The sequence below is a fragment of the Mustela erminea genome, chromosome 19, assembly GCF_009829155.1.
Source record: "Mustela erminea isolate mMusErm1 chromosome 19, mMusErm1.Pri, whole genome shotgun sequence".
Classification (NCBI taxonomy): domain Eukaryota; kingdom Metazoa; phylum Chordata; class Mammalia; order Carnivora; family Mustelidae; genus Mustela; species Mustela erminea.
The window spans coordinates 3,759,729-3,771,874 of NC_045632.1; the positions used below are offsets into that span (position 1 = coordinate 3,759,729).

At 58.0% G+C, this 12,146-nt stretch overlaps 1 protein-coding gene across 2 annotated transcripts; it reads right to left on the reverse strand.

The window, feature by feature from the left end:
• Nucleotides 1-357: 357 nt before the first annotated feature.
• On the reverse strand, nt 358-11,804 carry MEIS3 (Meis homeobox 3). 2 transcript variants are annotated; one of them, XM_032325221.1, is made up of 13 exons: nt 11,276-11,804; nt 9,365-9,546; nt 9,015-9,174; nt 8,870-8,920; nt 7,828-7,878; nt 7,497-7,595; nt 5,072-5,183; nt 4,737-4,885; nt 3,835-3,911; nt 3,560-3,618; nt 3,369-3,452; nt 2,673-2,735; nt 358-788 (listed from the first exon to the last, which is right to left on the reverse strand). In XM_032325221.1, the coding sequence occupies exons 1-12, from the start codon at nt 11,285-11,287 to the stop codon at nt 2,686-2,688; spliced, it is 1,086 nt and encodes a 361-aa protein (XP_032181112.1). In that variant the 5' UTR covers nt 11,288-11,804; the 3' UTR covers nt 358-788; nt 2,673-2,685. The 2 variants fall into 2 exon arrangements, with proteins under 2 accessions (XP_032181112.1, XP_032181111.1); XM_032325220.1 differs by having other exon boundaries at nt 7,497-7,646; nt 11,276-11,803.
• Nucleotides 11,805-12,146: the final 342 nt, after the last annotated feature.

A 12,146-nucleotide genomic window follows, 5' to 3' on the forward strand; every position in this document is an offset into this window, starting at 1 on the left:
AGCAATAGCTAATTGATACAGAGTGCCTGGGGAGAGTGGGGATAAAGAGTATCAATTATTAGGACACCTGGGAGGCTCAGTCAGTTAAGTGTCTGCCTTCGACTCAGGTCATGATCTCGGGGTCCTGGATGGAGCCTCACATCGGGCTCCCTGCTCAGCGGGGAGTCTGCCTCTCCCTCTAACATTCCCCCTGCTTGTTTTCTCACTCTGACAAATAAAATCTTTTAAAGAAAAGAGTATCAATTATTATAATTGGTGGTTCATGAGCTTCAAATCGATGAGAATTTGAATCTCGAAAGAGACACAAGAACTCAGATTGGCGGCTTTTTGTTTTTAAAGATTTTATCATTAAAAAAAAAGTAGAAGACGTCCGTGAAGGGAGGTAGGGGAGGGAAGGGGCGGGCAGTGGGCCGGCAGGACGAGGGGGCTCTTCCAAATGTCGGATCTGGCTGACCCTCCTTCCCTGACCTCCGCAGCCCACTGCCAGTCCCTTCTCGAGCCTGGAGGCAGGGGACCCCCCCAGCCACCATCTTCTTAAGACCCGGGACTGGGATCTCAGTTTGGGCTCCAGGCAGAGGTGATGGCAGAAGTGGGGCGCAGGGCCTAGGGGCCTTGTCTTTGTCCTTGAGAGACCCTCGAGTGGGTGCTCAGGCCCCCATGTCCCGGTGGGGCCCCAGGGAGGTAGGCATTGCATTGGGGACCTTAGGAGGTGGGGTCCTGAAGTCAGGGGGCCAGGCGGGGACCGGAACCAGGTGTGAGCTTAGTGGTCACAGTCCGGAGGCTGGGGTCTGTGGAGAGGGGATGAGAGGCCAAGTCAGGAAGTGGGGAGGGGTTTGGTCCCACATCAGCCCCACAGTGAGAGGAGTGCAGAGGGAGGCAGGGCGGGAAGGACGAGGAATAGAAATAGAGGCAACAGAGAGAGAGATGAAAAAACAGATAAGACTCTTAAAACCAAGAAAGAGAAAAGAAGACAAGGAGAGAGACTGGGAAACCCCTCCACCTCTTTTGAGGTCCCGTGACACTCAGACCAGGCCACACCCATCCTTGGTTGGTTGGGGCAGAGCTGAGATCCCTACCGACCTGCCAGGCCCTGGACAAATGTCCACCTCTCCTTCCCAGGCTCCATGCCTAAGCTCTCTTAGGTCTCCACTCCCATCTCCCAGCCTTTTTTTGGCCCCAAGTTCACTACTTGCCAGCCTGCCTGCTGGTGCCAGCCCAGGCCAGTCCTCCTTCCCCCTCATCGGTCTGGAGGCAGTGGTGATGGGGGCATAGGGCTGTCTCATAGCCTTGAGTTTGCTAAGTGCACTGGGCCTTTGCATATGCTATTCCCTCCTTTCCTGCGTCACACCTTCCGTTCTCCTGGTCTCAGCTCCCAAGTCCCCTCTTCCAGGAAGTCTTCCCTGAAGCCTCCCAGCCTGGGTCTGATACTCCCTCTGGGCTCCTCCAGTTCCTGGGTTCCCTCATCCCAGCCCTGTCCACTTTGGGCATCATTGTCTGAAGACACTCTCCCCCACTGGACAATAAGCCCTGTGAGGGCAGGGCTGGGCTGTTGTGGTCACTGCTGTGTGCACTACCCAGCCCAGGGCCAGGCACACAAGTACTCAGGGAATGTGCATTAAATAAGGGAGTGTAGAGGTGCTGAACTGAAGATTCTGGACTTCACCACAGGGCACTAGGGAGCCACAGAAGAGTTTTAACTCGGAGTCAGTCAAGGTCTGATTCGTGTTGTAGAAATTGCAGGCAGCTCCTGAACCCTGGGCCTTTGCACACACTATTCCCTCTACTTTTCTGAGCTCAGTGAACCTATACAAGTGAAGTTTTCTTTCTGAGCATCAATTTTTCTCATCTGTAACACAAAAATAATAATTTCTCCCTCTTGGGGGTTTTTTATGAAGACTAAGTGGGAAGATGCTCTGAAATCTTAAGACCTGGGAGAGTGAAAGAATGTACCCTACTCTCTTGCCCCTCCCTCTTCTCCCCAGTGGACTCCTATTCATCCTTCAATGCCCTACCTAGAAGTTACTTCCTCTCTGAAGTCTTTCCTGCTATCTCAGGGACAGGGGACGTCTCCCTCCTCCAAGCAAGCTCTGTATTGTTCCACCTCTTGCTCTGGACCATCATTCCTTTCTGATGTTCACTTCCTCCAAAGCTCAAATTTTCTCAAGAGCAGGACCCTGTCTGAGACTGGTCAGGATCCGGAAGAGGGCTTCATGTCCGCCGGAGGTGTGTGAACAGATGGGTGTGCGGTTGACTGGGTGGGCAGGTGGGCGGGTGAAGCTTTGGAGGGGGCGGATCAGTGTGGATGGGCGTGGAAGACTGGGTTGATGTATTTGCTGGTTGGAGGACCGGTGGTGGACGGAGGCATGGGTGGCTCACGGGTGGGCGGCTGGATCGGTGCGGAGGTGGACGGCTGACCAGGTGGGTGGGCGGGCAGATGACTACGGATTGAGTGGATGTGTGTTTGCATGGAGAGTGGGTAAGTGGATGACTGATGGATGGACACGTACAGACAAATGAATGAGCGGGTGGGTGGATAAACCATCTTCCCACTGAGCCCTGCAGACCCACGAGGACCCCCTCCAGGTGGGCGCAGTATTGGAATCTGGAGGCCTTACAGAGCTTTGAGATCTACATAACCCCCAACCCAGAACCCCGAGAGATAGGACACTCACATTTGTCCTGAATCTATAGATAATGCCACTCTCCTTCTAAGTTCAAACTCATTCCCATCGACCCTGGAAGAGAAAAGATGAGGGTTGTGCGTCTTCCCCGACTTTCCCATATGCCCCAAATCCCTCCCACCGTCTCCCTCCCCAGGGGATCCCACTATCAAGACAGACTGAGTCATCATTTAAGAAAGTACTAGACCTGGGACGCCTGGGTGGCTCAGTCCACTGAGCCTCTGATTCTTGGTTTCAGCTCAGGTCCTGATCTCAGGGTTGTGAGATGGAGCCCCACGGTGGGCTCTGTGCTCCTCGCAGGGTCCATCTGTCCCTCTTCCTCTGGTGCTCCACCCCTACCCCACCCCCACCCTGCGTGCGAGCGTTTGTGTGTGTGTGTGTGTGCGTGTACATATGCATGCGTGTGTGCGCTCTCGCCTCTCTCAAATAAAATAAATAAATAAAATCTTTTTTAAAAAGGTACTAGTCCTTTAAGTAGAACCTTCCAGAGGATGGGCGGAGCCTGGAAGAAACAAGCTCAGCTAAGAAGTGGGCTCCAGGAAATCTGTGATGGTCCCCCCAGCTCCACTGTTATGCAAATGAATTACTGCATTATTCTTGAACTGGATCCCAGAAGGTGGGGTATCTTCGTTGAGAGGAGGGGCCTGGTGTGCTGGGGGCAGGGTTAGTTAAGGGGCGGGGACTTACCTGGAGGCCTGACAGTCATGTGTGGCTGAGCTTCGGTGTAGCCCCCCATGGGCTGGCCCTCTGGGTTGAAGGCTGCACTCTGCCCTGGGAAGGAGGTTGAGGGGTGCAGGCTGAGCCCCGGGTTATGCGGGCCCCAGCTTTGATACTCCCCGGGGAACATTAGGCCCTCTCTCCCCGTTTTCTCCCTGTACCTGTGCGGTTGGATTGATCGATCATTGGTTGCACGATGCGTCTCCGGGCGTTGATGAACCTGGGAGGGGGTTGTGGAAACCGAGGAGGGTGTAAAGAGGGAGTAGGAGAGAGGCTGAAATGAACACACGGAGACGGAGCTGGAAAGAGGACGGGACAGAGGAGGGGAGAGGAGAAGCTCCCGGGGGCTTCGGGGCCTCCTTCAGCACCATGGACAGCGCCCGGCCTCCCACCCAGGCTGGCCCAGGGACTCACAGGAGCCTCCTGGGTCACTCACCAGTTGTTGACTTGCAGGATCGTGAGCCCGGTGTCCTGCGCCAGCTGCTTCTTCTGCTCCTCCGAGGGGTATGGGTGCTGTGACCACCAGCAGAGAATCACCCTGCCTGCCCAGCTGCCATCTGACCTCCAGGGCCTGGCCCCGTGGGGATGGCGAGCCCAGGCTGGGGCAGGGCCCAGAGACTCAGCTTGTCTAAGCGGCTCCAGGCTTCCCCAGGGGCCAGTGGAGGGAATCGGAGCCAAGCTTCGGGCAATTATGCTTGTGGGCGCCCCCACCTCTTCTAGCAATTAGGGGCTAATTGGCCAGCTCTCATTAGGGAGACCAAAGCTCAGGGTGGGGGCTCCAGCACCAGAAGGGAGGCAAAGCCCAGCACGGGCCCTGTCTGAGTCTCTATCAGGGTCCCAGTGCATGTGTCAGTGCATGTCTCTCACTGTCCCGGTCTCAGTCCCTCTGGGACTCCGTCTCTCCCTGACTTTTTTTTTTTTTCACTCTTCCTGTATTTTCCCAGCTCCCTCCACAAGGCAGCATGTTGCACTCGAGAAGCCCAAACTGCCCACTGCCTGTATCTGAACCCACGTCTGGCTAGGAGACCTCTTGGCTCCTCGCTTGCAGAATGGAACCTCCCAGCCCCAACCTCATAGGCTCTGTTTGGTGATTGGTGGGGGGGATGTGAATGGCTGGTGGGTTGGGGGCAGGACTGAGCCCTAATGGCACCTGGCAGGCAGCTAGCACTCACAGATGCTTGCTCGAGTCAGGCCCCATCCCTTGAAATTCACCCTCTGTATCTCCCCCGAGTCTCAGTCTCCCATCTCTGGGTCTCTCTTGGGGCCTCAGTCTCTGTGTGGCCATCCTTCTCCTTCTCTCTCTATGCCCACCCTGCACCCGGGCCCCAGGGCTCTCACCGAGAGGTGCTGGAACAGCCATGCTCTCATGATGTTAGTAGCCACCTTGGGGAAGATCCCCCTCTTCTTATTCCGCCGCCGCTCCTGGTCCAGCTCCTCGTCCTCTCCCCCGGAACTGGGAGAGGCCACACTTGTGTCTAGTCCATCTCCTGAGGGAGGACAGGCAAGCTGTGTTTGTGGGCAGCAAGCAGGGAGATCAGAGGGACCCAGAACCCTTACCCAAGAGACCATTCCACACCCCTATTATCCTTGCACTTCTGGAAGTCCTACTTGCTGTCTAACTTCAATCCTCAGACTGACTCCCACATTTCCCCTCCACCTCCCAGGCTTCTTACCTTGGTCACTGGAGTTGTCCCCACTCTGGGAGGCTAGGCCCCCACTGGATGGACCCGGGGTCCCCAAATGTACAGACCCGCTGTCCTCATGGTCTCTAATCCACGTATTATTCTGGAAAACAAGAGCTAAAAGTCAGTGCAACGCTTGGGTGCCCTATAGCACAGTGACTGAGACCATGGGCTCTGGAGCTGGGACACCTGAGTGTAAATCCTGTCTCTGCTTCTTTCCTGGCTGTGTGGCCTTGGGCGAGTTGCTTCACTTCTCTGTGCCTCTGTTTCCTTAACTGGAAAACAGAAGACAACAACTGTCCCCACCTCACAGAGCCTGGAAAGGACTCGGTGAGATCATTCACGTAGACACACAGCAGTCGCCCCATAAACGTGAGCTTACAGAGATCCACAGCAGCTTAGCTGAAATCCTAGAGGGCCAGCAGTGTTTCAGAATTTAGAACTTTCCACATTTTAATTTTTTTAAAATTTATTCTTAAAAGTAACCTCCAACTCAAGACCCCAAGATCCAGAGTCGCAGCTCTACTGCCTGAGCCAGGCGGGTGCCCATAGAACGGTTCCCCTTTGTAGACACTAAATCTGCCCACACACTGTGTATTTCATGACACCCCCAGCAGGGTCTGGGGCTTAACCTCCTCATCAGACTCATTAACATTTCTGCAGCAAAATGGATGAATATTTAACTAAGTGGAATAAATAAAGTCTATAAATAGCCTCTCATTAGTTCAGGTCAGACTAAGCTGCCAAATGAGTTTGCACTAAACTTAGGGGGGATAAAAAACAACTTCTGTTTTTCAAAGATGGGGTGGGGAGGTGTCTCCGAATTGCAGGGTGGGTGGAGGGTTCAGGCTGTGCTTTATCTAGACTCTGATACACTTTGAAGAACTGGACAATGCATTAGATCAGCCCTCGGCCCCAGCTCTGTGTCCTAGGCGCCTGACCTACCTGCACACACTGTGTCAAACCCTCTTTGTCATTCAGTTTAAGGTTCAGCTCCATTGCTGGGAGGAGGACTGGGAGGGTTACAGCTCTTGTTGAATCCCAGGGCACTCCACCTGTCCTGATTGCCCTGGACCCTGCCTGTTGCTTTGTAAGCAGCCCCCCGACTCCGACACCCACCCCCACCCCCACCCCGGCCCCACCGCAGCCTGCCATGGCCCACCACGAGTATCTCATCTGTATCCTGGGGGGGCCAGGCTGGAGATGCCACAGCTCAGAGAAGGTTACCCCGGGTGTGGCATGTCTGTATGGAACTGTGTATTTGAGTGCATGGTGGGCGGGTGTGCAAACGGTGGGATCATCAGTCCGAAGGCTTTTGATCTTGGCTGCAGAGGTTTCTGGGGCTCTTCTAGCGCTGGGTCTGATGGGACGCCTGGGTGCGTGTCCACAGCGGTGTGCCTGAAGCTGCCTTGAGACTGCGGTGTGGCCCGGGTCAGTGCACTCACGCCTGCGTCCCTCTCTGAGATGACCTCGTGTACCTTCCTGAGATCACGAGCCCATGGTGTCCTAAGTTTGCGTCTGTTGTTCAAGAAATGGGTTGTCTTCTCTGTGAGACGGTGTGTGTGGTTACTGCACGCGTGGCTTCGTGACTACACCGGGCCGGACGACTGCCACGGGTGTGTATTGGCGACGCCGCGAAAATGCGGAACACCGCCAAGCCTCAGAGTGGGGTTCTCGCTGCGCATGTGCAGACCGTGGGTTGTATGGCAGAGGGTCCTCGAGGCCCGTCTGTGACTGCTGTGGGCAGCCTGCCCGAGTCTGTGCCGGGGCACGGCCATGTGCCTGTATCTGGGGGCAGTTGTGACCCCCTTGTGGGGGTGGTCCGGGTCAGGCTCTGCGCTGCTCTTACGTGACTGTCCATCGGTACCAAGCGCGGCACGGAGCGTGGGTACCTGCTGCGGTCTGGCTGTCGTGTGGTGAAGGTGGCACGTGTCTGTGTGTGCGCAGGCCCTGCACTCGTGCCGCGCTGGGTCTAAGTGCTGCGGTGTCCGAATCTGGGTGGCAGGATCTGGGACCGTTTGGCTCCGTCTGTCGTGGTGGCTGTTGCTCTAGAAGTGCAGGTCTCACTCGGGGTGTGCAGCGTATGATGCTGCTCTGCGGCTGGGACGCGTGTGTTTGAGTAGGTGGCATATGTGCTCATCTAGCCACGAGCGAGAATGGCGGAGACTGAGTTTGCGTGGCTGTGTCTGAGGCTGTGCGGGTACAACTAAGTCTACGTGTATGCATGTGTGCGCATGTGCTGCCATCTGGGTGTGTCCTGGTCTGCGCAGCCGCTCTTGCGTCATTGGCGCATGCCCGGTGGTCAGGCATAGCTGGCTGAGGCTGGGGGGTGGGGGCACCCTCACGCTGTAGCCTGGCTGTGTCCGCTCACAGCTATGGTTGCGGGGTGATGCCTGGTGCCCCATGCCCAGCCCACCTGATCCGGGAGGCTGGGGCAGGAGGCCGGGTAGTCCTCGAGGTCCTCCCTGCAGCCGCCATCCCGATCCTCGATGACCAGGTCGATGGGCATCTTTCCCTTGAGGCAGGTGATGTAGCGGTGACAGAAGTTGTCGCACAGGTCGTGGACCTGAGGGGGCACCGGGGTACTGGGGGGGCCACCCGGGAGCCAGGGCTGGGGTGTACAGGGATGGGGCAGCATTCTGCTCCAACTCCATTGGGCAGAGGGCCTGAGGAGGGGTGGAAGGGGTGAGAAGGGGAGGGATGGGGGGGGGGAAGTGAGGGTGTGAGGGGAAGTGAGAAGCACTCACCTTCTCCAGCTCCAGCAGGTGGAAACGGAGCACCTGGATGGCCTGTATCATCTGAAAATTGAGACAGGAAGAGACAGAGCAGGGGAGAGAAGGAGGGACGGAAGGAGGGGAGGAGGAGGGGAAGAGAGAGAGAGAAAGAGGGAGAAGGACCAGAGGAGGAGGAGGAAAAGAAGGAGGAGGAGGGAGGAGAAAGGGGAGAAAAGGAGAGAGAGAAGAACAGAAAGAGTGAGATAGAATGACAAAGACAGAGGACAGGCAGAGAGGGACAGAACCACAGGGTCAGAGAGCGACAGGGAACAGAGACAGAGACCCCGAATTAAGGAAAGATGAAATGCCAGAGAGTCAGAGACAGAGAAAGAGAAGCAAGAGGTGGAAGAGACGGGAAAGGATCCATCGCAAGAGAAGTGAATGAATGTCTGCTGTAATAAAAATACCCCATCTTTTGCCTGCTTGCCCCTTGCTCCATTTCCCACCCTCTGACTGTAAACTACATTTCCCAGACCCCTTTGCCAAAGGGGTCACGCAACAGGAAGCCCTGGCTGGAGCTGGAAAGCAAAGTATTTCTCCTCCTCTCTCCCTCTCTTCTCTCCTTTGCCCTTGGCAGCCGAGCCCCTACACTCATCTCGGCATGGGCTCTGTTGTCCTGGCTGATAGACGAGCTAATGCCTATTCGGTCTCTGTTCTGTGCCAGGCACCGTTCTAAGTGTTCAACTCTTGTTAGCTCATTATATTCTCACAACAGCCCTATGAGATAGGAATAGCTACTAGCTACAGATGAGGAAACCAAGGCACAGGGGATTCAGCTCCTTGTCCTGGTTCACAGAACTAGTGAGTGGCAGAGCTCCGATTTGAACTCAGGCCATCAGTCCCAGTTCTCAAACTCTAGGCTGTACTCATTGTAAAATGGCAATAATTACCATTGTTTGAGAAAGTGGGTCTGATGACCTCCTGTCTGCTCCCATAACCAACCCCAGGGCTATGGAGGGTGGGATAGCAGACCCCTGCGGAGGAAGGAGCATTGGGAGGAGGGCAGAGATCTCACCAGATTGTCCAGCTCCGGGTTGGAGGAGAAGAGGGGCCTCTCAGAGCGCACCTGGGAGGAAGGGAGAGACCGGGGAGGGGCGTCCTGTCTCCTGCCCACCCCTCCTCCCTGGTTCTTCTGGCACACAGTAGATGGGGATGCCCACCTGCTTGGCAAAGGCAGCAATGTCCTCGTTGAAGGAATCAGAGGAGCATACGTCACCACCTGGAGGTGTGCCCAGCCCAGTACCGGCCCCATCCCGGGGGGAGCACGTGGCCAATTCACATTTCTCAAAGACCAGGGCCAGCAGCGGGAAGAGTGGGTGTCTGGGGGAGGCAGGACAGAAAGTTCATGAGGGGAGAGCGGGGGACGAGCGGAAGATGGAAGCACCTGGGAGGGGACAGAAGACCCAGGGAAGAGATGGAAAGACCAAGACAGAGCACGAGAGTCTGAGGCTCAAAGAAAGGGGCCCGCATCCCAAGACCCCACAGAGCCTTCAGTCCTGTCCCCACTCACCCGTAGATCTCATCCTTCTCCCTCCTCAGGCCATCACTGTCCAAGCCCAGGGGCTGGGGTTGGGGAGGCCGATGGGGGCCATAGGGCCCGGGGGCTCTCGGTGCCGAGGGCACTGCCTCTGGGAAGCCAGCCAGGGCTGCAGTGCTGTCCACAATGCCTGGGTAGTGGGGCAGCTCATCGTACTGGGGGGGAGGCGAGAAGGGGAGAACAACAGGGAGGCATCAGGAAACCTCCCTACCCTGGCACCCTCCCTACCCTGGCACCCAGATGTCTCTCCTTGCCTCCCCGAACCAGCCCTCTCACTCCCTGGGTCTGAGTTCTGCCACCTTTAGACCGTGGATGTCCCATGGAACTGTCTGGGTGGGTCTGAGAGCCCCGCGCCAGGGTCTTCTCTTATACCCCTGGCCTATGAAAAATGTTCCATCAGGGATTCTTGATGTGTGGGCACGAGGGTCCAGAGGAGAGACACTGACCCAGGTCTCAGGTCTGAGGGTCAGGGATCAGCTGATGGTAACTCCCAGCTCCTCCCAGAGCAAGGAGGGGAGAGAGCCATGGAGAGATTCAGAGAGAGACTAGGAACGAGATACAGAGATACAGTCGACAGACAGAGGAGGGGAAAGAGCGGGATGGAGGAGAGAAAATACAGGAGAGAGATACTCACTGACGGGAGACTTCCCATAAAAGCAGCACAGCACGTCATTTATGCATAAATGTATGTCTACACTGTCCCCCCCCCCCCGTCAATTTCATCCCACAGTTGTCAAATAAGCACATCTGACTCTGCCTTAACAACCTGTCACACCCCACTCACCATGTGAGTCCGCCCCCTTCGCCCCCCAAGAACTAAACTCTAGACACAGCAACGAAGGAATGAGTGGGTGAATGAATGAATGAGGCATTTAGCGCATGCGTGAATGGCCGAGCTTGGTATTTAGCGCATGCGTGAATGAATGAATGAGGCATACAGCACAGCACCTGGCACACATTTCATAAACACTTGTTGAACCGAAGTGTAAGCCCGTACAACTGCACAACCCACTTGTGCGATCCGCCCCAAAGTGAAGCACTATCATCACAAAAGCACGCACCCTGGGGAGGCCAGAGGGGCCTTAATCCACAGGGCCAAACCCTCTCCTTGGACTTGAGGAAACAGGCTCAAAGAATCAAAGAGACTCAAACAGAAGGATGCAGACATTCCTCCCCTGGGTAGCCCGGGCCCCTGCCCCTAGCGGGTGTGTGCCGAGGGCTCTGTGTGTGTATGTCCCCCTCGCCATCTCTTTCTCTTCCTCCTCTCCTAACTTCTGAGCCCTGAAGTTGAATCCAACTGTTCCTAAGATGTGCAATGGGGCCCTCACAGCCAGCCATGTTCCCACCCCCTCCACCCCCAAAGGTGCGTACTCACCTCCTTGCCCGATCCCCTCCGACTGCCCCATCCCCAGGACCACAGAGGATAGAATCCCTCGGCCCAGCCTGGTGAGAACCCCTTACCCAGTACTGTCCCCACCCCTAATCCTCGGGAGGACTTGGAACAAAAGTAGACCGGGGAGGACTGGGGAGGGCAGAAGAGGAAGGAGGGGGTAGGAGAAAGGACCTGAGATGGAGCAGGAGACTCAGGGGTGGAAAGAGCGGGGAGACCCGGGGCAGAGACAGAGGAGACGGGGAATAGTCAGAGGAGGAGATCCAGGGGTGGAGAGAGGGGGACACCCGGAGCAGAGATAGAGGAGATCCGGGGATAGAGAGAGGAGGAGACCCGGAGCAGAGACAGGAGAGACCAGGGGTAGAGAGGGGAGGCAGAGAAAGACGTGGAGAGGGCGGGACTGGCTGACGGGGGCCAGAGAGCCGGAGCGGGGACGACGGAGGGACAGGGTGCGCGGCCGGGCTGGGACGCGGGGTGCCCACCCTCAGACCTACCCTCCGGGCCATGGGCTGATGCCGGTGGCAGCTCCCGGGTCCCTCCAGGGCCTGGCCGGCAGGGCGGGCGCAGCCCGGGGCAGCGGCCCCCGACGGGCCGCGGTGCGGACGCCAGGGGGTGGGGCAGGAGACCGGGAGCCCGGCCCCCCCACCCCCGCCGCCGTCAGTGGCCGGCGCCGGGCAGCGCGGAGGCTACGCGCATGGACCCCCGGCGCCCTCCCCCACGCGGGGGTCAGGGCGAGGGGCTCATGACGGCGGGGGCAGGGGTGAGCGGGGGGCAGGCCCCCAGTCCTTCCCCCCCCCGCCCCCGGGGTCCCGGGAGGATCGGGGCGGCCCGCGGCCGACGGACCCGGAGACTGGGGAGACCGGGGTGGTGGTGGTGGAGAGACTGGGAGAGGGCGCGGGCGGGCAAAGGGAGGGGGGCGGGGGCGGCGGGGGGTCCTGGCGGCAGCGGGCCGGAGGGCTGCCAGCGGCTGGGTGGCTCGGTGTCTCCCCGCCTCCCGGTCTCTCCCGGTCTCTCCCGGTCTCTCCCTCTCTCTGTGGTCACATCCGGAAGTTCCACATCGAGATGCTTAACCCGCTGTCCGCCGGTGGCTGGGCCGCGGGCGGGGCGGGCGGCCCCTCCCCCACCCACCCCCTCTCCCCCTCTTCCTCCCGCGCCGCCGCCCTCGGGGCGGCCTTTGTGTCGGGGTCTTCCCGGGTCCGCACCCGGGCCGCCCCAGTCCGCGCCGCCCTCTCCCCGCACCCGGCCGGGGCCTCCTCGGCCTCCCGCCCCGCGGCCGCCACAGGTCTCTGTCCGCCCTGCCTGGCCCCTGCTCCCGGCTCCCTTTCTCTCCGGTGCGCCTCTCTTTGGCCTCTCTGTCTCTTTGTC